Source organism: Colletotrichum fioriniae (genome assembly GCF_027942845.1).
Source record: "Colletotrichum fioriniae strain IMI 355084 chromosome Unknown scaffold_1, whole genome shotgun sequence".
NCBI classification, from domain to species: domain Eukaryota; kingdom Fungi; phylum Ascomycota; class Sordariomycetes; order Glomerellales; family Glomerellaceae; genus Colletotrichum; species Colletotrichum fioriniae.
Genome location: NW_027076837.1, coordinates 4,890,197 through 4,914,909, shown reverse-complemented (window position 1 = coordinate 4,914,909; position 24,713 = coordinate 4,890,197). Strand labels below are relative to the sequence as shown.

Below are 24,713 nucleotides of genomic sequence, written 5' to 3'. Positions count from 1 at the left end.
GGATATGATACTTGGGTAGGTCTTTTCGTTTGCTAGGATATTCGGATTGTGTTCGGTTCGATTTATTGGAAAGATGACCATCTTTGTCGCAAGCTTGTCAGCTCCGTTTTGTTTATCTGGCGTATCACTAAGTACTAGTTAATATAATCTCATCCATCATAACTCATAGCATCTGTTCCAAAGTGTCAGTCATAACTGCTAATAATCCCGAACACCTTGAAGCAACTCTTGCACCAGCCACTCCGACTCTTGCGGGATCGACAAGTCATCTAACCCCATAATCCAGTCCTGCATCGAAGGCGCTGCACCACCACCAAAAGCAGCATGCATATCCGCCTCCGCCCCCGGGCCCGGCCCGATCGCAGGCAACGAAGTGTTATTAACGCCACCAGGCGCCGCCGCCGCCGCCGGCTTCTGCCCATCATTACAAATCATGCTGATCGTCCGCTGCGACAGCGCCTCAAAGATGTCTCGGTACGACGTCGCCAAATTCCACCGCTCGGCAATGATGATGAGGACGGTGGTGCACGCCATGCACGTCGTGACGACGTCGGCCTGCCTCGTTGAGTCCCGGACGCGCTTGGAGCGCCACAAGCAGTAGAGGTACGTCAGCCCGCCGAGGAAGAGGATGTGCAGGCTGCCCCAGGTGAACTGAACCGAGGAGGACTGATAGACGCGGCGGTAGAGCATGCACATCTCCCGCGCGCGCACCGCGCACTCTTCCAGCACCCGCTCCGTGGCTTCGTTGTCGTTGAGGGTTGCTCCGTGGCCGCCGCCGCCAGTACCATCTGGTGTGGGGTGATTTGCGGGTAATCCACCCATCATGTAATGGCGGTACAACAATAGGATCGAGTGGTCGTAGGCGAGCTGGAACCAGGAGCGAGAGGTGAAGACCGACAGCGGGTGCGCCCTTGAGTAATTCAGCTGATCGGGGGTCTTTGCACGCCACTCCTCTAATTCTTGGCGAAGACTCTCTATTGTAGCTGTGTGCCCGCAGCCGCACCGTCGCGTTGTGGGGGGATATAGGTTGTCGCTAATCTTTGTCCACAGACGCCTTAGTTTTATGGCGTGGATGAAGCCGGTCATAAGTGTCGGCGGATCTGTGCTGGATGTTCGTGAGGCTGACAAGAGTCCACTCGAAGTCACATTTTCATCATCAATATCCAAGGGTAACTAGAGACCTGCTTAGCATAATTGAAAATAGCCTGTTGCTGCAGGCTTTAGCGTGGTAAAAGCTTTACCTCAACATCGATAGAGTCGTCAGGAATACCGACTGGGCGACCTAACGTAAAGGCAACGACTCTGTCGATGTCATACGCGACCCAAAAACACCTTTTTGACATCTCCTTGGTTAATGCATCTGTGTTCCTGTGATATCTCTCGGCACTGCGGTGGTAGCCGAGCTCGATGCAATGGCGTATAGCCATGCCGGAGACCTTCCTTAGAAACAATCAGACGACCCCGGAACAATGAATAGGCCAGTGACTTACCATAGGCTTACTCCGACAGGTGATCTAATGGAATACACGGCACAGGCTAGTATGGCTTGGATGGATTCTAGGCTGTCGAGGTCCAACACTGCCGAGATGTGATCCAATGCCATAGAATAGTAAGCCTACCGACTCCTGTGTCAATACTGTTCGCTCCTCATGACGCTAATCCCGCGAGTCCCACGAAAGGGTAAAGCATACCTCAGCAGCATCATAATGGCTTTGGCCAAGGACTAAAGACCCTATTGAATAAATCTATAAGTCATGTTAGAGCACTGCCGGTCAACTCACAGCCATATCATGAGCACTCCAAAGTTCCGGCTTACCATCAAGACGAAGAAAAGCGTTGATCCGTTAACACTGCTCAAATCTCCGTCGAGACTCGCTTTGAGGCAGGTCTCTTCCCAAATCTGGAACGTCGGCTTGTGAAGAAATGGGTACTGGGGATGTATGTTGTTAAAGTATGCTTCTGACAAGTTTGCCCTCAGAGTCGGCGACGGTAACCTCAATGGAACCTCTCGGACGACTTCAGGGTTGATATCCTTCCCGCGACCTGCATGGCTATGCTGTGAGCTTCCGCCAGTGCTGGCAAGGCCCATGGTAGCGCTGACGATGCGCGAAAAGGAAACAGCAGAAGAAGGACCAAAGTAATGCGGCTCTCGGCCGGCCGCACTAAGGCAGAGCAGCGCAACCTCTGACGACAAGGTGTCGACATGGTGATCATCTGCATCTACAGAAGGCGCCCGCAGCGCCCGTGAGAAGTCGACGTCTTCGAACGACGAGTGGTGAGCCTGGAGGTTCGGGGCGAGGGCAGATGGCATGTGCATGATGGACATTGGTTGCGTAGGGCCGCCGTTGTGCGACGCGGCGGTGGCGCTGGCGTGCTGGTCTACTTCACGACCACGATCACGACCACCACCCTCGTTGTTGGCACCAAAGTGATCGAGGGCGACCTCAGGCCGGGCCTGCTGTAAGAGACCTTCGAGATAGGCAACGCGGGCCTCCAGCGACTTCATGTAGTCGCGCGGGCGATGCAAGCCGGTGCCGGGGTCTTCAACCAGGCAGTCTAGTTTCCCCACATTAGCTAAAGTTCACCATGCCGTCTCATGTCGCTTTGGACCTTACCTCGTCCAGTCCTCACGCAGTTCTGGCACTTGGGACTTTGTCCGTCGCACTATGAATGAGTCAGTCCTGTTTCTGTATGAAAGAGACTTGAATATGACCTTGAGTTTCTTCTGCTTGCAACCGATGCAGGCCAACATGGTACGCTCGCCGAGTCGCGGGCGTTTGGCCTGATGGGAGCTGCCGGTTCTTTGACCACTCATTGTGAGGGAAGGGGAGGAAAGAAACCAGTGTAATCTAGACGAAATGAAAAAAGAGAGGAAATGTCCAACGGCGCGGAACCGCCGATCTGCACAGTGGAGACGTTGAGAGTCAGATATCGCAACCCTTTGAAAGCATGTAAACGAGCATGGAGACCTGTCGTCCGGGAAAGTCTGGGGTACGTTTACCGTATGTGTCAGCACTCAGTGTCCGCAGAGATGTTGGTTCGGACAATAATAGGGGGGCACGGAGGGGGTGTACCGGAGGGCCGCGCTACCGTTATCTCGCGCGGAGATTCGTGGGAACGAGTTAGCCCTGGACGTCTGTTCGGAAAGTTCCTGGTCCCTCTGAATTGCAATGGTTTTGCGTTGTAAGTACACCTGTTAGTGCACGGAGATGGATGCCCAGTTCGGCCGGGAACGTTTGCTTTCCGGCATCGGAGGAGACCAATTAGCCAAGTTGGTTTGTTATGAGTGAAAGCATGTTACCAGCATTTGAAAGTTCAACCAACCATCAGCGAACCTTATCGTTGTTCATCCCGTGTCTGCCTTGCGTCTAGATATTCTGTACCATTGAGACCATCCACAAGACGACACAAGGTGCAATAAATCGTCCTTACCATGAGGGCTCGACCCACAGTATCCACCATTACGGGTCTTAGTCAACCTATGCTTCGAGATCTCCAACTTCCACAGTCTCTATGGCTCAGTCGGTAGAGCGTTGGTCTCATATTAATACATATGACTCTAGATCATCTAGAGATATCCAAAGGTCGCAAGTTCGAGCCTTGCTAGGGACATCTTCTTTTGCTTTTGCTAGCATCCACTGTCTGCAGCATCATCTGGTGCCAAAACCGAACTGTTTAAGCATTGATTGATCATTGGTCATTGAATCGCTCACTTTTTTTCTTCTTTTTTCCTACCAGCAAGCAGAAAACCAGCTCATTATGTCGACAGCACACAAAGACAGACCTGAGTTTAAAGAGGAAAGACATCAATGACTACCTGGTTTTCTCTCTCAGTTGATTCAGCGACATATTTCCGAGAAGGAAAACTAAGAAACAGCCCCAGAGCCAATCCAATGTGCCTTTTCTTTCTTCTTTTGTTTTCCGGCCAACCAATATGTAGTACCTACTTCCCAATCGGTTGCGCCGAGCCATGTTCCTTGCGCCCAGTCGATCAGCGATAAAAATAGCAACCACTCCAAACAGATTCACCCGCTGTCTTCAACGTTAGCACTTAAACCACGACTCAGAACCTGCAACCCGCTAAACAGAACCAACGCAACGCACCGTAAGTAACTGAAATCCTGCAGTATAGTATCGTAGCAAAAGTAAGTAGTTGCACACCACCATCGTCCAACCTCGAAAGATTGACCACCGATAACTCATCCAAATGCATTAGCCCCCAAGATCAATCGTCCGGATAACTCGGGATGCTGCTAAGCCCTCGGTTACGCAGGTAATGGGGCAGTAAATGGCAACTATCGTTCGCCAAGTCTGAAAGCTTTCGCCATCCCACCACACGTGTCATTTAACTGGAGCTTTTGTATCCGTAGATGCAGCGGGCGCACGCGTCACTCCTGGAAAGTGAGTGAGTTTGACGCGGGGAGTGGGCTCAACTCAACTCGACTCACCTCTCACTCCCCAAAACACCACAAATCCGCAACCCACAACCATGAGGAAATTCTTCAGGGAAGCAAAGCAAAAGATCGAGGCCGAAATCGCCTCCATCACCGGCGATGATGAGCCTCAACAGCAACAGCAGTACTACCCCCCTCAACCGCCGCATCAGGGGTTCGAGCGAGCGGTATTCGCTCATTTCATGGTTCGTAACATCCGGAGGCCTCCTCAACACCACACTTTGAGATGTAATGTAAAACTGACACACAACGACCAGCTGAGCAATACCTGCGAATACACTGTCGACGAGTACAAGGTCGACATCGGCCTAGCCCAGCAAGCCCACATTGACGCCTTTGTCCTAAACTTTGGTATCCATGAGGAAGCCATCGTGAGGCTGCCCGACGTCTTCGCCGCCGCGGAGCAGACGGGCTTCAAGCTTCTTTTATCCTTTGACTACGAAGGAGCAGGAGCATGGCCCAAGGAACGCGTCATTGAAATCGTCAGCAGAGTACGTCTCAAACTCCCGACACTTCCAATCAACAAAAAAAACCTTCTGTAATGCTAATCCTCGAACCCCAAAAGTTCGGCCCCTCACCAGCCTACTTCAAACGCGGCCACCAACCCATCGTCTCAACCTTTGAAGGCGTCGGCAACGCAGCCGACTGGCACGAGATCAAGGCCGCGACGAACTGCTTCTTCATCCCCTCCTTCTCCTCCATCGGCGCCGACAACGCCCTCAAGACGGGCGTCACCGACGGCCTCTTCAGCTGGGCCGCCTGGCCCCACGGCAACGCGCGCAAGATGGACGAAGGGCTCGACGCATCGTACCGCCACGCTTTAGGTCCCCACCGGCCCTACATGGTCGCCGTCTCCCCCTGGTTCTACACCAACCTGCCCACTTGGAACAAGAACTGGGCGTGGAAGGGGGATGATCTGTGGAACGATCGGTGGAATGAGATTTTGGCCATGAGGCCTGAATATGTGCAGATTGTGAGTGACGCAACCGTCCGTGATGTGAAAGAAAACGGAAAACAAAGCACAGTGATCAGATACTGACCACAATACAACATAGCTCACCTGGAACGACTTTGGAGAATCGCACTACATAGGCCCCCTCCACGAAAAACAATTCGGCGCCTTCGAATACGGCCAAGCCCCCTTCAACTACGTCCGCGACATGCCCCACGACGGCTGGCGCCTCCTCCTCCCCTTCCTCATCGACCTCTACAAATACGGCACCGCCACCGTCCGCCGCGAAGGCCTCGTGACCTGGTACCGCCTCCACCCGGCCCACGCAGGCGACGCCGGCGGCACGACGGGCAACACCTCCTCCCACGGCCAGGAGCTTTTCCACCCGTCCGAGATTATGGAGGACAAGATCGTCTTCTCTGCACTGCTGACGGGTCCCGCACAGGTGACCGTGAGCGTGGGTGGCATCGCCGAGGAGGCTGGCTGGGACGAGGATGATGGCGTCCCCGCGCGTGGTGGTGTGGGCGTGTATCACGGCAGCGCGCCGTTTAATGGCCGGACTGGTGAGGTTGTCGTGACTGTGCACCGCGGCGGGGACGTTGCCGCGCAGGTGCAGGGACGGCCTATTACGACAGAGTGCCACCATGGTGGAATGAATAATTGGAACGCTTGGGTTGGCGCCGCCGAATCTCATGTGGAAACGCATGCTGTTGCGTATTTGGGTTAGTCGCGATGATGTAGATCAGAGATGATCCGGGAAACCGCTAGAGATGAGGATCCGCGATATCAGGGACAGTAAGACACACACGGTCGTGGTGTGGTGTGGTTCAGAGTATTTTGGGGTTTTACACACACGTGGTGTGAGACCAGGTATTATTCACAAACAGAACCTGAAAAAATGAGCTGCATCTGCGGCGCTGTGTCGCCTTGCAGATGAGGGGGGATCCTACAGATACATGTCCAGAACACCATCCCGCCAACCGTTCCCCGTCTGTACAAATCGCAAAAAGCCAGTGAAAAAAGTATAGACATCTCGAATGCAATCACGGAGAAGCACTTCGTGACGGCCGTGGACCTGCCCCTGAGAACCAAGCAGATGCTCCCCTACATTTGTGGCATCATCATGACACCGCGTATTGCCATTCGCCCGTCGTCTTGTTCATGTAACCAAGCTGCTCGGCCGCTGCCACGAAGTCCTACTCCTCGTGCACGCTGACCATGGTACCGTTACCCTTAGCAGACTTCTTACCAAGTTTCAGCATGCTGAGCCTCTTTCTGACGCTTCCACGTTTGACGATGCCAAGTCCGTCCACAGGCCGTTCGTCCTTGTACTCCCGCTCCTTCTCTGTCAAGTTCGTTCCCGCGTCTGAGCTGCGCCGTCCGCCCGAATCCGTTACCCATTCGCTGGTGGCATCGTTACTGCCTAGAATCCGCGGTATGTCGCTGGACGGAGCTCGGAAGAAGCTGCTGCGACGGTTGGCGTTGCTCGTGATGGTCACGTTGTCATGTGTCTTGCTAAAGCTTCGGCTGCGGTGGCTGACGGTGTCCTCTGCTTCCGGGGTTGCCTGAGGGTCGCTGTTCGTCTGTTGTAACACTGGGGATTCCTTCTTACGGCCTCCCAAGAAGCTCAGGCGCGTGCCACGGCCTTGGCGGATGGCAACCGGTTGGACCGTCGATACTTCTTCGACAGCGACTCCGTTCGTCATGGCACCAGCAATGCTCTGCGGTTGGGGCGATACTTGTTCGGTAGATGGCGACGACCGTCTGTAAGTCGGTGAAGCATTGGCAGACTCCCGGGACGGCTGCTGAGGTGCGAAGAGAGCAATCTCAGGTGCAAATGTGCTTTCAAAGTCTGTGGCGTATTAGCTTGAGACGGCCAGATAGGAGGTCATGGGCATGAGCACAAAATACTTACATCGTTGAAGTTCCTCGTGCCTTTCGTTGAGGATTTCGTTCGTACTTCTAGAGAAGGTTGCCAGGCACCGCTTGATCATGATCGCATGGTCTACGAGCGCCATCTTGATCGCGTTGTCTTGAGGGTCAAGCTTAGGCTCTGCCTCTTCTTCTTCTTCCAGCACATCGTCCTCGTCATCCTCGGGTTCCGCGCGGGACGGCAGTAATTGGCGATAACAAGCGACGCTATTTTCCGAGTCTGGGTTGACCGACACACTTACTGCGTCCACTAGCAGCTGTGCGTTCTCTTCGTCGCCCTCAGTAATCCGCTTCTCGATCACTGTCATTTCCTGCGTCTTCCTTACAATCCGCTCTAAGCCGGTCTGGCGGGCACTGAGCTTGATCTCTTCAGTGTGCACAATTTCGCTGCGGCGAAGAATTGTCGGGAATGGGTCAGCAGTGGTGAAAACCATCTTCTCCGCAAAGTGTTCCTGAACAGGGCCAGATGTGCTACGCTTAGACGACACCGAGAAGCTCTGAGGGTGGGCGGATACGAGGTAATCGCGGATGACTTGGGCGACGCGAGCGCGCTGGAATACTTGGTGTGACAGATCGCGATGCGGTGTGATGGCGGAAACGACTAGGAACTGGCCTTCGACATCGTCGACATCGCCACCAGTGACAATTTGAGCGGATGGGTATTGCTCCTGCATGCGATCGGTAAAGGCAGAGGCGCGCTCTGTCGGTGAGCCTTCGTACACGAACTCCTTGTCACGGAGGCTAGAGGGGAAGCCGAGTCCTTTGTATACGACCTTGAAATACTTGGGCACAAGCTTATCGCTCTTGGAAATAGTTTCGTAAATCGTGGCAATGGCTCGCTCGGTCCTGGCTAGTTTGGCAAAGTCAAAGACATTGCTCTCGTACTGTATCCGGAGTTCCTGGTATGCAGCCAAAGCGCTAGTCCAGGCCTCGCCTTCCTCGAAGTGCTTGATCATGTCGAAGTAGATACGTTCCTTCCGCTCGAATGAGGTTTGCACGGGAAATTCCGGGTCATCCAAAGCAGTGACCTGCTTCGTAGGGTCCCAATCGTAGAGGTCAGCGTGCAGACGAAGCGCCAAACCAGCTTCGCAGTAGTTCCTCGCCTCGCCCTGAAGGATGGCCAACTGATGAACGTATCTGATGAAGATTTCCTCCTTCTGCATGTCGCGAAGGAATTCCATCAGGCGTAGTCGGTTGATCAGGTGGGATGCTTCGCTCGTGTTATCGCTGCTGTGGACAGCAACAAGAAGATCCAGGAACTCGTCGACGGTCGCCATCAGATCGCGAATACCGGCATAAAGAGGCTCGTCGGGAACGCTCGACAGCGGTGCAAATCTCTCCAGAACCTCGTTGACGAACAGCTTCTGCAGTATGCTTTCCGTCAGGGGCTTCGATTTGAAGTAGTGGTCGAGGCAGTCAATCATCTCGGTCTGGATGACAGACAAGTCTTCGCTGAGGGTCCATTCGCTGACAATCATTGTCTGCAACACCTCCACGGCCATGCGTCGTAAACCTTCATGAACACTAAGACAAAGCTCGACGATAGGGCCGACAAGGGTAGGGACGTATTGAACCTGGTAGCCGCCCATCTTGGACAAGCCATATCGTGCACGTTCGTCACTGCTCGTCTCCCAACCAATGGCCTCCCAAGTGCGTCTGAGTAGTTCAGCGCCATGTTCTCGCACGTCGCCAGCGATCTTCCAGACTGCTCTCCGCTTCTGCTCAGGGAAGGTTTCCAGAGCCAAGGAGGGGCTCCCAACAAGCTTCAGCATTGTCGTGAAGAACATCTTCCAAAGTTCCGTATTGAAGTTTTCGGCTTCGTCAGGATGGGGGAGGAAGGATTCGAGCAGTATGCTGGACAAGTACTGCAAGGTTCTCATTGTGGATTTGTGGTGATATATGTAGACACTCAGCCACTCGTGTGGGAATGCCTCGCCCATCAAGATGCTCATATGTACACGAAGCGTGTTCTCGAGGAGGGCAGTCAGGTCTCCTTCTGTTAGTTCCAGCTGCATGCCGCTTGGGGAATTCGAAACTGCCGACAAAATTGCAGAAAGCTCAACCAACGCTTCGTCAAAGGTAGACTCCTCCGCAATAGGCTTGGAGGGAAAGGGGTATGAAGTGGGGAAAAGAAGTGAAAGACGGCTGCGAGGCTTGCTCGGAGTGGCCACAATAGAGAGGTATGAATCAATAATCTTTGGCAGGTAGTCAGGAATCTCAGGACCGAGGTTGTCGATCTGACCGGCAAGGATTGAGCAGCAGAGACGAACTTGCTCCTTCCAGGAATCAGTGACGTCCTCGTTATGGCCCCAGTGCGGCGCGATCCACCGGACGGTATTGGCCGTGAGAGCTGACTTTTGTTCGGGGTGCGAGAAGATCTCCAGTTTGGAGTAGTTGATGATAAGCACAAGCTTGTACAAGACCAGCTTGCCCTTAACAAGCGAACATGAGTCGAGGAAATCGATAGCAATGTGCAAAATCTCCTCGGTCGTCAGGAGTCCTGTCAACTCTGGTAGCCAGGTGTGAAAGTGTTGAACAGCCAACGTCTGACTGCCGACAAGGACAGGGGCGTTGCTGCGCATCATAGAATCGAGAGCTTTGAAGATGTTCCTCAATTCTCTAGTGAAGCCAGGAGCGGAGTGCGAAGTCGTGATGCCTATTCCGGCTTCCTTGGCCTTTTGCTGGCCTCGAGCATGAGTAATGAATTTGAGAATGTGTCGCACAACCTTGAAAGTGGAGCGTAGCTTCCTCGAAGTTTGGGCCTCGGTAGGCTTCTCCAACAGGCGAGTAAACGATCTCACGAGACAGGCCGTGGCAAAGGGGTAGTTGAAGCGGTTCTCCGCATAGTGGTCGACGAGCGGGCCGAGATTGAACCGTCTGTCATGCACAATGCCCAGGACTCTAACCAGTGCAGTGAACACAAGGTCCTCGTATTCGTCATTGCCCGAGTGTTCCACTAGGACGCCGAAGAGGCCATCAAGAACGTCGCTAAGGAGCTTGACAACCTCGATTTCGGGAACGAAGATCAGATGCTTCAGTAACATCGGGATATCCTCCTTGGGAGCCTCTTTCCACTTGAGCAAGCCTAAGACGATACGATCCTGGGAGAATCGTGTGCTGCATAGATATGTGTCGACACGAAGGAGCGCAAGAGGACCGGTTACCTCGGAAGAGTGTTCGTCGTTTCCTCTAGCACTCCACTGGAGTGATAGATAGCCCCCTTTGCCGGTTGGGCCAGCTTGAGCCGTCGAGGTGAATTCATCCGTTTTGTACAACAACAGGGCATGTGCTCCGTCTCGGACAAAGGCCTCTTGGTTCCACAGCGGCATGTGGGCAACCGCGAATGGAGCATTCGGCATGTCAGATAGGAACATGACTATGTGCGAAGTGAAGACATCTTCTGGTGGAACGGCAAGTCGGACAGTCTGACTCCAGTGCTCCCCTCTCTCAACAGCCACAGATTTCCACGTGGTAATTCCTTCCGTGTTGGACGAAGAATAGATGCAGTTCGGAATCTTCTCCCCACCTGTTCTCCGTACCTCCAGTGTTACCTGTAGGTTATTTCCGTGTACACTCCCAGAGAGTGTAGTGGGGTTGCCTGCATATCTGGACAACAGGTTTTGCTTGGAGAGCGCAGCAGTATCGAGAGTAATATAAATGTCCGATCTAGCTTTTGTAGGCGCGCCAGAGAAGCCCATTTTGTTTGTTTTGCGAATGCCAGCCAACAAGGTTGGCGTTATCTTGACCAGCGCATCCACATCCGGATGATTGAAGGACTTGAGATGCACCTGTACTCGTTCGGTTCGGCGCGATTTTTCGTAATGCCCACTCTTGCTGTCCATGAGATCTCGGATAAGGGTATCCCACTCTTCGTGGAGACCCTGCTTCTCTGTCGGTAGTGCGGGCGATGGCGACCAAATGCTCACGACCTGTTCCACGTCTTCGTCCTGCTTCATGACCGCATTGAGTTTCAGAACACCAATTCCCACCGTCCGTTCCGCCATGTGGAAACCTGAGCCGCCATCAAATGAGCCGCGCTGTCTGGAGCCGGCGGTGCTAGGAGGTGCGGCGCTATCTTGGCTTTCGTCCTGTGTTGGGGGCCGACCCTCGGGCTGCTCTGTTAATGGATCAAGCTTTGGTGTGGCATTTCCTCTCGAAAAGGCTGAGCGACCACTCTTGGACCCCCACATCAGACTTCTCCTAGAAGGTTTGTTACCACTCGCAGAGGGTGGCTTTGTGGGATCTTTGGAATATCCTCCGCCCTGTGATTTGACCCCTGAACGAGAGTCCGGCTTCCCGCTGGGAATCACTTGCTGACTCGAGCGCACCTTGACGACGAGGTATAGCTCGGTTTCCGCCGATGCGACGTCGCCAATGTCCTGTGCTGAAAGATCGGCAAATATTGTTCTAGTTTGACCCGATTTCGCCAGACTTCCTATTGTTCCCCCGGGTGGTATGTCGATGATGAAGCATTCAGTGAGAGTGGCGGCCTGTCCTCCCACCGGCTTTGCTACGAGATAGACTACCAGTGATGTCTCCTCGGCTGATGCGCCGGCAAATCCCTTGACGTCAACAAGCAGGTGGTGCAGGGCCGTCGGCTCTACGGTGGGAACTGGTGGCTCATCCAGGACGCTCATAACGGATTGTAACTTGGTAATGTCAACTACCGAGTCATCGCCCGTCAATACTCGTCCGCGGTCTGCGGGGTCTCGAACGATGACCTCTCCTCCACATAGCTTATTCACTCGCACCAGGTCCCAAACCGTTTTTTCGCGCAACTTATCATATTCGTGTCGTGTGAGAACGTTGTGGAGGAACTGTTGTCGGCTAAGGTTGAGTGTCTGGATCAATTGCGATAGCTTCTCCAGGCGAGGGTATTGGCGAGACAGTAATAGGCCGTGTAGATTGGTCGAATGCCACTCACGGAGACAGCTGGCGATTTCGTCAATAAGCGGTTCAGCCGCTGATGTGGGGGTTTCGTCGCCAATTTTTAGCATCGGTACGGGTGCGGCCGGTCGTGGTGCATCAGGATCGCGCTTGACTGGGATGGAGAGTCGACCCTGAGTACCGTTGGGGAGTTCCCCAAGCGGTTTGCGACCCTTGATCTCGATTCTGGAGCCCTTGGACCCTCGTGAGCTTCCTAAAGATTTGTGGCCATCTTTCAATTTGGGTTTCTCGGTAGCTGTCGGCGTCAATCCGCTCTTTCCCGAGTCACTACCAAGTTGAATATCGCCAGTGGCAGCAGCATCGTCGCTTGTGGCATCGTCCAGGTCCTCCGTGTCGTCAGATTCACCCAAAACCTCGCGGACCTCGACGCAGCTTCGGGGAAAGATGCCACTGAAAACGCGGGCTTCGAGTGTTTGGCCCTTTACGGACGTCAGTCCGGCCAGCAGACTGGGTGGGGCTACCAAGTAGCCACGCAACCAGTTACCGTCTGGGGTTTCTTCGATGATGTAGAGCTCATCGCCGAGTTCGAGGGGGAGATCGGCCGGGCCCGAGGCGGCGAAAGGAAATGTCGCAACGGCGAAGGCAATGCGAGGAAGAGGCTGCCAGGGCATTGAAGGCTCGGTTCGTCGACGACGTGCGCAAAGATGTGGTCGGTATGTGTAAGGATGGAAGACGATGGAGACGAAAACCGATGAACCTGTATCAGAGGCAGCTTAGCACAGGGCCCAGATCGCACGGCAAAGGAAGGTCATGGGAGGATGGTGATCGATCGCGAACCTGTGGGACCCTGGCAGGGCTGTTTCTGGTGTTGAGGTGGCCTCGTGGAGACGATCGGCTATCGCTTCATCAGGAACAATCGACACGGGCCGGGTTCGTGTGGTTCTGGTTCAGCAATCCGAAGAAGTGGTTGCGTGGGGGCAAGCAACGTGGGAGATGTAGAGGGTGAGAGAGAAATTGCGCAGGTCGGTCGATGGGCTCGGCTTTTGGCGTTGCTTGAACTGGGACGAGAAGGGTGGCGGTGATGTGTTACTCGCAGTACCGGCGACTACAGTATGTGGCTCCTATCTCGAGTCTGGAGTTCGTGTGAAGGCGAATGGAGCAAATGGGTATCCGTAATTTTTCTCGCAGGGAAATTCGGCCGGCCTAGGAGAGCAGAAGAGGGTCGGGAGAGGAGGAGGGGGTCGGTGGGTTGGGTCTTTGGACTGGGGGATAAGGGACGGGGTATCAACAATGAATATGATTGCAGGCAAAAGGCGAAGAGAAAGCGACAAAGTCGTTCAAGGGTGGTATCGTGGTTCGGGGGACCCAAGCGGTATGTTCCTGGTTATTCCCTCTGTGATGGTCGTGTATCAGATCAGGGCGGCGGATGGCGGGTTCAACGGCTGACTACTGCTGTTTTGGGCAGACGGACAGACAGATGAATCAAGGGAGTAATTGGCAAATGGCGGGAAGGGGGAGGAGGTGAGAGAAGGGGAAAAAAAGTCATGAGAGACACCAAACGGTCCTTGACTACACTGGGCTACGTTCAATGTGAAGAATTTCCTGGCATGAGCGACTACGAACAATGAACATCGAGCATTGGGACGCGCAGCCGTGGTGCATTGAGCAGTAAGGTACATACCACAAGCCCAGACCAACGGAAAGCAAGAGCCCCTGAAGCACACAGCAGGGACAGCCAGGAAAGGGAAGGCACTTCCCACTTGTTGTGTGTGTGCTGCACAGAGGATGTGCCTGAGCCTTGCTGTGAGTGGCTGGTGGAGAGGATTGGGGAGAATTGATTTGGGCTGGGCTGAGGCTGGTCTGTGGCCTGATTGGTCAGATGAGGCTCGAAGAGCACGAGGTGTGGTGGGTCTGTCAGGGTGTGCACGGATCATTCATCAATCAAGAGGGACTTGGAATGGGGGAGGAACGACCGTGGAATCAGGAAGGAATGCAATGAAATAATCCGAGGCTGCACATATACGGAGTACACCCGCATGAATAGAATCAATTGTTTACCTTAGTAAGGTAGTGTATATACATTGCTTAGGTATTTGTACAATTACGAGAGTCACTACGATCTGGCATTGATAGGCGCAAATATCAATTCGTCTTCGAGACAAGCACGGAAAGTCCGATGTGTTCTAATTGTCGCGACCCAAACTAGAGGCACAAAACATGTTTCATTTCATTCAATGACATGACGTCCCCATGCGACCCCATCGGGACCGTCCCGCAAGAGCACCTCGCGTGTTTGCCTTCAATAGAGCCAAGACCAAAAATCATTAGACAAAGACCAGACCGGAAGAAGAGGATTGCGATCGCTGCGACTGGGGTTCCCATCGAGTCAAGAGCGGAGGCTCAACGACTCGATTGGAATCTCTTTTTGGAAGCACTTGTCATTTAAATCCTATGCAAAGCATTCTCATCACAAGCAGGGTATGTCCCATCCCGTCTCAAACCGGTTCGAGCAGAAGCGACACCCGAACGCCTGAGAAACCTTCCGTCGTTCAATTAACTCAATCCGCTCAACCTTTATGCCACAATGGACGCATCCTCCATGTCTTGGACCCTGGACCCTATTTAAACCTCAGCTGAAGGTGGAAAAGAAAACAACAACATGAGCACAGACAGAGACCGAGAGACATATGATCGCATGGCTTCATTCTGCCACTCTGTTCCACCGCCTGCGTCCCTTATCGAGTAGCCACACAACGATTAAAGTAGCAGTAGCAGTAGTAGTAAGATGGGTAGTCAGTGCATACATGTACCTTTACATGTGACCGCTGCAGCCCTCAACGCCCGTCCGTTGTCCTGGGCAGCAGCTATCACTTCATCTCATTACGCTTGGCCGCTAATCAACGCCGAGAAAACAAGGCCGTTGCCTCTCTTTCTCTTCCTCGTTCGATTTCTTTCAGGACCTTAGGCTTTAGCTGACGGGTTTTTCAGGGACCGGCCGAGCGTTTGTTGTGCCCGCCCGTCGACTCGGTCGTGGCTTGCGATGCAATGCATTTCATTGTCTCTTGCCCCGTTTGGGAAGATGCCAGCCCACGACTCGACGTTAGTGGCGCAGGAACGTAGTCATATCCCTTAGATACCTGTAGTAGGTAGGGAACTACCTAGGTACAAAGCCGCGGAAGCATCTCTCCTCTGCCCTTACTCAAACTATCAAACTGGTGGATCCGCTCACTTATGAAAAAAGCTTGTGGTTGGTCGTGGCCGTGCCATTCTCTAGTCCAGGCGTCGACTTGCGTCTTCATTAGACCTAAAAAGGTCTAGTTCTCAGCTTCTTGTGCGTGTCTCTGTGTACGTACCGCATCTGAAGTAGGTCCCCTGGGGCCCCTCATTCCCGCAACCAACTCATCGTCTTTCCTCTTGGGCATATTCTGGCCTCGACCTTGTCGGCCCTCCTGCCTCCGACCACAGGTTGGTTCCTGCATTTCATGCCGTCCACGAACTACAGGTGCCTGCCCTGGCCACACCCGCGCCTCACTTTGTCATCAGATGAACACCACGCAACGCACCTCTCAAGGTTCCTCACCTTATGTAATTCATCAACTGCCTCATGCATCGTGAATGGGATTTCCCTCCTCCATCAAAAGCTTCAACTTCAGCCTCTTTTCTTTGTCAAATTTGACATTGATTGCGGCATTGCTCCGTCCTTCTCATGCCCCCACGCCTTGGCCCCCAAGTGTCATCTCGCACGCGCCAGCGCAAAGTATTTGCGTCTCCATCGACCACTCATTATGAGACACCGACATCTTGGAGAGTTCCATCCACAAATCCTACCCAACGACTGACCATCGTGTCACGCTTGGGCCCTCTAAGATACACCAGTTGCATCTGATTCTGATTGTATTGTACGGAGTAGAGACAGGCAATCACTTTGTGTGTCGTCCAGAGTTATCTCTTTTGCTATCAGGAGGGAGCATTTTTCCCGTCCCATTCTTCAGCAGTACAGATGCCCAAACAGGCACCATCTCTCCATCTCCAGACTCTATGTTCCTCCACGGCGCCGCATTTTCTCCAAATTCATATCAACTCTTCATCCAACTAATATGCCCCGGGAGTCCAGGCGCAACACAGCAATCGATGCTAGATTTCACTTCGATACCCGCGCGAGGTCCAGCCTCGTTCAAAGCGCAGGAATCCCAGGGACTTACTATATCGGCGCGCTATTGATAACACGGACGAAAGCCACGACGTCTGCCGCCGATAGCCCCCCGGATGTGGCTGAAAAGCTGGAGCGTTTAGACCTCCCACCCGGAGCGCCGAAATGAGACAGATGCCGGACCCACCCTACCATCACCGATCGGGATCAAATCCAGAGCCCCTACTCCCTTCTCGACGATGCTATTCATCATCTCTAGCGGCTCTCGGACACTTCTCGCCCAACTAAGATGTACATGCCTCGCATTAACGGAGGCTACACCAATAATCATCAGCATCGTCAACTGTATGGACCGTTTTCCATCAACATGAGAGCAGGGGGACGGCATTTCCGATCACCCGGCGAACCCAAGTGTGGTTGATATCAGTCGATGCTTCTCAAGCCACTCTCGGCTCGAGCCGAAAACGTGGCGCTGACGATGCCGGAAATTTGTGTCTTGACATGTTGTCCACGAGGCAGTCTTCTTCAACGGATCGACGCGGGGATGTTGCACTATCGAGTACTCCATCATTTCTAACTCACCCAGGAACGACACAATGATTCTGCCTGCTGATACATGAGTGATCAGAGATCTCAAAGCTTTTCTTGGGGGTGCCATCTCGAGCCGCACAGCGTCTCGGCCGCGTGCTGAGTCGACTATTGGTCTGCTCGACCCTCATCGTGTAATCATCGAGGCCAGTGAATGGGAATCCTTGCGCCATGCGAAGCTTTTGACTACAACATCTAGCTGCGAGAGCGAAGAATTGGCGAGCGGACCCGATGTTCAAGTTGAACACTCCTCTGATTTCTAGATGATCCAACCGTAGACCATTCTATGCACCTAGCTGCATACCGATTTCGAACCTGTCAACACAGCTCGTGTCGGGCATCTTGGGCTCAAATCTGTATCTGCTCACGGATTGGCAAGAGCAGAGCCTTTCAGTCGAACATACCAAACAGGAAATTATTCAGACAAATCTACACCACCGTGTTATGGCTCACTTCCAGCTCTATATTATCAATATATAACAACATGAGATGGCACCAATCATCTTCTCCGGAGTCCAGTCGATGTTCTTGTGAAAGTCTCGTCAACGTAGCTGCCCAACGCCAGGCTTGCAGCTTTGCGGTGGGTTTCCCCCGCCTTTATAGGCGCAGAAGATTGATTTTAGCGGCATTCGGCTTTCAAATCATATCACACGATACGGTACACAATCCAGCTACACGGTACTCAGGCTGTACATCAAGCTCGCGCTCAACTCAGTGTAGTGATTTCAACCCAAGAAACACGATACAACACGGAGCCATACGTAAATTGCCTGTCGAAACAGTAGCGCCGGCCGGAAAGGTCAACCGCGGAGGTTCTGAACTCTCAGACCTCCAACTATGAGATCTGCTTCCGATGGGAAGTCATTGACAAGTGAGGTACCGAACGTGTTCCCTCTTCCTCTCAACGTGTTGAGATCCACATGGACTCGGTCACGAGCTACGCTTTTACCCTCACGAGACTTGACAATGCTGGTAATAGTTTGGCCAGCCAAAGGCCACTCCCACTGCTATCAGAATCTCTTTCACTGTCGTTTGAGACTCATTGATCTAGGGTACAGTGACAATACCTGCCACTGGGCTGTCGTCGTCTTGGGCACCAAACATGTGCAACGGAGTCGTGGAGCTCGCAAAGAAAGTTCAATATCTCGGCCGGCGTAATGGCAATGGAGACTTCCCTGTCCAACGATGAATAGGCCGTTATGCGAGAGAGACGCTCTGCTCATGGTCGGTTCTTCTTCCGTGGTCCGATGAAGCCGTAATGGTTTGCTTGTATGCGTCTCATTGGATACGGTATACCTACGACGCGAGGCACTACTGAATCAACAGGAGCGGAAATCTCAAGGTTACTTCAGCAGGATCCCCAGTACAGGTACAAAGAGGCAGCCCGACTCTCAACGAAAGCCCACATATAGTCATACTTACGCGATTCGTCAGCGTCTCTAGCGGTGATGTACACCAAGTTCATCAGCATGTCCTGGGTCGTCAGACTCTCCGTTGCCATCGATCCTGACACCTACCAGTGGATGTTCGACCTGCTCCACCGTGGCCACCAAGCGTCACATGTCAGATGCTGAAGGCTTGGCCATTTCGCATTTCCATCGCCAGCAGTGCTATTCATTGATGTTATGCGAAACTGAATCGTTCGTAGTATATTCAGTGCTTCAGCACAAGCCCAGCAGTGGAGCGCCAAAGAAATCGTTCCGGATGATGCTGTGCCGCTCTGCACAAGTGGCACATGTCCTGAGCCCTCGGCCGGACGGAGTCGGCATGGAAATCTTTTTACGCAAGTCGGCGCCGAGGAGCGGAGGTTTTAGTTGCCGACGCCGGGTCAACGTGTGTCGAGGGTTGGATAATCCGGAGGGGGCGGAACGGAGCGGGCAAGCTTTCCCACCTCCTAGAATTCCTGAACGGGTATAGCTGGATGGCAAGAGCCCGCAAGAGCCGGCCGGGATTGGGCATTTCGCCGACGGTCTAACAGTCGAACTTTCAAACACCTCGCTGGCTTGCTGGTGCTTCAGTACCCGCCCAGCAGACGTCGCGAACTATGTATGGCCTTCGGTAGCATCCGGTGATGATCTGCAGGGCTGAACGAGTATCCGTACGGGATAGAAGGAATACGCGGGATGGCCGGGTTCATCGCATAAACGCGGAAATGACGAGACAACCTGAACGTACCCAATCCGGACTAGGTGAAGTCGACGAACGACGTTGGCTGATGTTTGCACCGAGACTTTGGGTAAGTTGAATAACGTTTCGCTTGGGGAGGCTGATAAACACCATCGTTGGCATCGACTACTCAGATATCACGAAAAGCCCGGGCTGGAGATATCTGCCTTAGTTCAAAGAAGCTTTGCTAGGCGACCATGGTCAGCGAGGCAGTACGACCTTATCAACCATCACAAAGCTTTTTTTTTCTTTCCCTTGTCAGTCTCGCTAGGAAATCGCCGAGCAAAGGATGGCCCGACCACGGGGTCGGCGATGGCGGATTCTGATGATGTATGCCAAGACAATTTGTCGAGCTTGCGTTGAAGGGCGGGTGCGCCGGCCCCTCCCATCATCAATGAAGCCACCCTCTTGCATAAGCATGCCACCTACCATTGAAATTAAAGTCGGGTTGTCGAGAATTTTCATCACTGGTCTAGGGCAAACTGAGCATGGTGGCGGCCTCTCTTTGGACGCCGACACCCCGTTGGAAGCGTGGGAAGCGTGGGGGAGGACGATTGGGATTCGGCCAACAATTCTGTGTCACCCATCCACCGCTTTTGTGTCCATCTGTTGATCTGCCAGCTAGTCCCTCCAGCGCTTGCTCGACAGTGTTGGTGACTTGGTGGTATGCAAAAAAGCTCCTTATCTCAGGTGCGGAGACGTACGAAAACACATACGCAACCTGCAAATTCAGCCATAGTGGAGGTCGCGTGTTTGTCAAACGAGGCCGGTAATGAACGCCTCCCAAGAATAGGAACTGGAAACCCCAACGAGCAGGCCCCTGAGGGGGAGGGTCATCATCCATGGGAGCGGAGCGGAATTCTAGCGGCGGCACGCAGCAGAAGAGCCAATTTGCATGACAAGGGGGATCTCTACGGAGTAATCGACAAATTTTGCGACGTCTACAGAGTACGCTGGGTTTTGGTCTTTCTTTTCCCGCCGTTGGACACGAGGGAGGAAAATGCCTGCAAGCGGTGGGCTGTGAACGGACCCGACTCCACGAACTCAAGAAGGACAAGACGGTTCTGTCGGATGTCGCGGATGCAGGCCACTCCACCATGTTGCCCGATCCCCTGTCTGATTGGTCGGCTGTCGGCTTACGGGTGTCGTGTGCCTCGTCGCATGCCCTCCGTCATCTTCGATCCCTCCCCGACGCCCACCTTCCCTCTAGCGGACGCGCGCCTGATTGATAACAGAGCCGCGTTTCCTAAGCGGACGTCGGAGCACTTGTTCCCCCTGAAGGAAGCACGCAGTTGAGGCAAAGCAGCAAAAGGCATGAAGCCGCAGCGAACTTCCAGAGAAGCTGGAGGGGACGGAAGGGTGGAAGCAAGGGAGAGTATGATGAGGGAACGGACCTGAGCTTCGAAGCATGACGGAACAATTGAAGCGCAGAAAGAAAGAGACTTCGTTTCGCGGTTGGACGTGCTTGACAGAACAAACTACCTACGTCAGGTACTTGGCCAAGCTCGGAGCATGCAGAGCTAAGAGCATAACCGCACCGCAACGGTGAGCTGCCAACAACTTGGAGGGAGCACGCGACATTTCGTCTGTTGTTGTCTTTTTCTCTCACTTTGCTCCCTCCCGAGTCCACAGTCCTCGCTCTTGTCTCATCCCAAGCCATTGGCAACCGACAACACACCCACTCTAGAGTCTGAAGGACATTCTTTGGGTGCGAATTGGATTCCTGGGTGGTGCCCATACACCAACCAAGCCAAGCAGAAGCTCCCAACTCACACAGGGCAACGAAAGAAAGATGTACTGTAGCACACAAAAGGAAGATGTAACCCTTGGCGCTCGCGGCACTTGGCGGGCGATTCGTCCACGTCAGGGATCCCAGCCCGTCCGCCCCAACAGCCCACAACCCGCTATTGGCTACAGATCGGAATTCCGTGCCATGGACAGGGTCACGGGCAGCAGAGCCTTTTCCACCATCCACTTTCCACTTGGGGCCTTTGCGAGAGGGACCAGGGTGGGTTCGAATCGATGGGCGGTGCGCGGCTTGAGCTTGAGTTCCTCACTTTCCTCCACAGCACCTCGGAGCCATGCGGAGCCCGCTGATGTGGACTGTGGCGGGTGGTGGGAGTGCGAACTTTGCGAGGAGGACGAGGATCGAGAGGGCGTGGACAGCCTAGGAGGATGCGCAATGCATGGGCTGCTGCTGGATTCGCTACCTTACCTTTACGCAAAGTGCAAAGGCCACCAACCCGGTAACTCTGTATACGGTCGGTCAAGGTCCAGCTTGGTGGGTTGTGCCGAGCCTGGGCTTTCTGCTCAAAGTGTGCCGAAAGTCCATGTTCTATTACGGTATTATTAACAGATCCATCTGATCCATGCTGCGTGATGAACGTCGCTACCTCGAGCTCCCCCGTTTGTTGTTGATTACCTTTTGACCTTCCCGCTCAACAAGTTACCTTCTTCTTAATCTTGACTACTACTACTCCTCCTCTCAGTATCCGTACTCCGTACACTACTCACTTTGATCTCCATCAGGCAATCCCCGGTAGTTCAAGAGACATCCCCTTTGACACGGACAATCTTGAACTCACATCCCCGACCTTCCGGTCGCCTCTCTCATTGGACCTTGGCCCAGCACACACCGGTGGACTGAGTCTGTCAGATCCATCCCACCCGCACGCATCCAGCCTTCGGGATCTGTGGCCCTTGCCGGACCTCCCGCGCCCTCAAATACCACACCGCAGCAGTCACATTGGAGTAGCCAAGTTTCTCCAGTCTTCTCATACATCTCTCACTAATCGCCGTCTCCATCGTCGGCTGTTTGTTCCGTCATCAGTCAGTCAGTCACACAAAGGCAGGAAAGAAAGAAAAGACAGAAAAGAAATATGGGTATCGGTGCTGTGGCAGAGCCCTTGGTGGTCATCACCCTTTTGTTTGGAGGAACGTGGTTCAACCGCAACATTGGCGACACCAACGCCTACGACAACCTGGGATGGAAGGGAGCCGGCCTCGACGATGCCGAGCACAAGCGATCTGACGAGCGCCGTTCCGGCAACTCGACCCCGGATTCTGAAGAATCTCTCCTCTCCCTCGGTGCCTGGAGCTCATCATCAACGTTGACACCGCAAGAAGAGCCGCCACGACGCTCTCGCAGGATCAAGTTCTTTGGGTACCAGCGCATCGTCACGACACCAAATACCAGAGTATACAAGGACAGACTCCTCAGCCGAGTCCTCCGCAAGTTTCCCTTCTTGGTCGAGGCATGGTACTGGGCCTTGATCTACTGGGTAAGTGGGAAACTCCTAATGCCGTCCTTCTAGCAATCATGTTTGAACCTCTCTAACACGATCAAACTGTAGGTGTACCAAGTCGGCCGCGCCTTCACCGCGCTCACCCTCAACGAGGGAACCGTCGACGTGGCGCGCAAGCATGCGCTCCAGCTCATCCACCTGGAGCAGCGCCTCCACGTCTTCATCGAGGTGCCAGTCCAGCAGTACTTTTTGCAGATGCCCACCGTGATGCACTGGATCAACCGCATTTACTCCTTTATCCACATCCCGGGCACCATCCTCTTCCTCGTCATCCTCTACTTCATCACCACCACCCGCAAGCGCCGCGCCGTCTCTGCGAAGCTCGGCGGCAATGAGAACATTCGCTGGAACTCGGCCGGTCCCGCCCTGTACGAGGCCCGCCGCCGCACCATGGCCACCTGCAACCTGCTGGCCTTTGTCGTCTTCACCCTCTGGCCCTGCATGCCTCCCCGTCTCTTGAGCGACCCCAACTACAACGGCCCCGACGCCGGCGAGTCCAAGAGCTTCGGCTTCGTGGATACCGTGCACAGCTCTACCGGTGAAAGCAGCGTTTGGACGACGAACAAGTTTTGCAACCAGTATGGTGAGTTTTGGAGATCCAAAATCGCATTCCGCACTCCCACGATGTATCGGTAACTAACAAGAACACCAAAAACAGCCGCCATGCCCTCCCTGCACTTCGGCTACTCCCTCCTCATCGGCCTCACCGTCGCGACCCTGCCCCTCCCCTCGATCCGCTCGCGGCCCTGGAAGCGCTTCGCCATCGTCGCCGTGGGCATGGCCTACCCGGCTCTGATCCTCACCGCCATCGTCGCGACCGCCAACCACTTTGTCCTCGACGCCGTCGCGGGTGCCATCGTCTGCGGTCTCGCCTGGAACTGCAACGGCGTGCTGCTCAACCTGCTCGTCGTTGAGGATTACTTCCTCCGCATGCTCCGCATTCACAAGCCCGTCAACTGGACCGACCCCGAGGCGACGATTGATACCAATGAGTGGAAGCCCAGCACGGTTCTTGATGAAATCTAAAAAGAAGATAAGCTACGAAAACTTAATGCCTATTTTTTTGTATTGCACATGGCGCATTATGCTTTTAATGGGGAAGGGATGGAATTATAAACTCTTTTTGTAATGGCTTATGGCTTGGATAACATTTTTCATGCGTAACATTGCTTTGAGAGAACAAAAGAGATTTTGGTTACTGGAAGCATGTGTGCGAATAGTACAATACAAGTCTCGCATGATGTGGCGAGCATTTTGGGTTCAAGTGGCGGAGTTCCTTGGCCTCTTTTTATTTGCGTTTTTATTTTTTATTTTGACGCAACAATGCGAGATCGTCCTCGTTCAGACAACGTGGATAACTTGTTAGCTTGGGACGATGTTAGGCTTACGAACACAAGAGCAAGGAAAATAAGCTCACATAATGGCATTATTTGAAGAATATGATGATCAACTGTCTTTGCTAACTCGTGTTATTTGATCAGTGCGATCTTCGTTTCCATATGAAAACGTCCCTGGCGGCTGGACGGCCTGAGGAAGAGTTTACCATACTTCAGATTGCCGAGGTCTTTGTCTTGCCGAGCCGGCAATGGAATGCATTCAAGACGTTTTCCATTAAATTGCTCGGTCCTTTTGTTGGTCTTGAATGTTTGTTCGCTTTGACAGGCTGCTTCGCACGGATACGACAACCGAGCGAACGTTTAGAGACGCTTTTGTTTCCGGGGGGTGCAGCAAGAACCTTATTTCGGCGCGTGTGCCGGTGTCAAGCTGTACCAGTTGGATTTAAACATGTGGCTGGGTTCGAAGTTTCAGTAATCCGTGTGGATGGTGGTGGTGGTGGTGGTGGTGGTGTATCTTCTTCCCGTTCAGACTTGAGACGATGTTCTCCAAAGAAGCTGGTATGGGAGGCGATTCCCTGCCTTGGGAAGCGAGGTTAAGAGAGGGAAGTTTGGTTTGATGTAGGAATAAGCAGGTCGTAGTACTAACAAGTAACCGAGAAAGCCTAAATCCCACAAAGCTCGGACTTCTCTGTGGTGGATTTGATCGGGAGAGGGTGTTCCAGAGGTCTGGGTGTTGAAATAAGATTCTGGGGGGCATGCAAGGTCAGCATTTTGCAGCGTTCTGTCCCAGAAGTAAGGAAGCGACTATGACAGCGGAAAACGACAGTATTCGATTGGCGTTCCCGTTCCTCCACACCCCCCAACCGTGCCAGCCTAGCAGCTTTGGAGCTTTTCTGGGCGAGAAGGATGGCCACATGGCGGTGCCGTTAGATCCGAGTGTTG

The 24,713-nt window shown here is 53.5% G+C and overlaps 4 protein-coding genes and 1 non-coding gene across 5 annotated transcripts; 3 read left to right on the top strand and 2 right to left on the bottom strand.

Moving 5' to 3' along the window:
• Window positions 1-198: 198 nt before the first annotated feature.
• N0V96_001237 (uncharacterized protein) lies at window positions 199-2,815 on the bottom strand (the record flags this gene model as incomplete). Its single annotated transcript, XM_065756175.1, has 4 exons — window positions 199-970; window positions 1,782-2,556; window positions 2,616-2,664; window positions 2,714-2,815. The coding sequence occupies 4 exons, from the start codon at window positions 2,813-2,815 to the stop codon at window positions 199-201; spliced, it is 1,698 nt and encodes a 565-aa protein (XP_065615415.1).
• Window positions 2,816-3,507: 692 nt separating this feature from the next.
• N0V96_001236 lies at window positions 3,508-3,612 on the top strand. The gene has a single exon. It is a non-coding gene; the product is annotated as a tRNA-Met (tRNA).
• An 877-nt stretch (window positions 3,613-4,489) lies between these two features.
• On the top strand, window positions 4,490-6,133 carry agn1_2 (Glucan endo-1,3-alpha-glucosidase agn1; the record flags this gene model as incomplete). The annotated part of the gene is made up of 4 exons (XM_053196783.1): window positions 4,490-4,639; window positions 4,712-4,945; window positions 5,020-5,427; window positions 5,510-6,133. The coding sequence occupies 4 exons, from the start codon at window positions 4,490-4,492 to the stop codon at window positions 6,131-6,133; spliced, it is 1,416 nt and encodes a 471-aa protein (XP_053045710.1).
• A 469-nt stretch (window positions 6,134-6,602) lies between these two features.
• DCK1 (Deoxycytidine kinase 1) lies at window positions 6,603-12,896 on the bottom strand (the record flags this gene model as incomplete). The annotated part of the gene is made up of 2 exons (XM_053196784.2): window positions 6,603-7,258; window positions 7,322-12,896. 2 exons carry the CDS (start codon window positions 12,894-12,896, stop codon window positions 6,603-6,605), a joined length of 6,231 nt encoding a protein of 2,076 aa, XP_053045711.1.
• A 9,112-nt stretch (window positions 12,897-22,008) lies between these two features.
• Window positions 22,009-23,460, top strand: N0V96_001233 (uncharacterized protein; the record flags this gene model as incomplete). The annotated part of the gene is made up of 3 exons (XM_053196785.1): window positions 22,009-22,410; window positions 22,483-23,017; window positions 23,093-23,460. 3 exons carry the CDS (start codon window positions 22,009-22,011, stop codon window positions 23,458-23,460), a joined length of 1,305 nt encoding a protein of 434 aa, XP_053045712.1.
• Window positions 23,461-24,713: the final 1,253 nt, after the last annotated feature.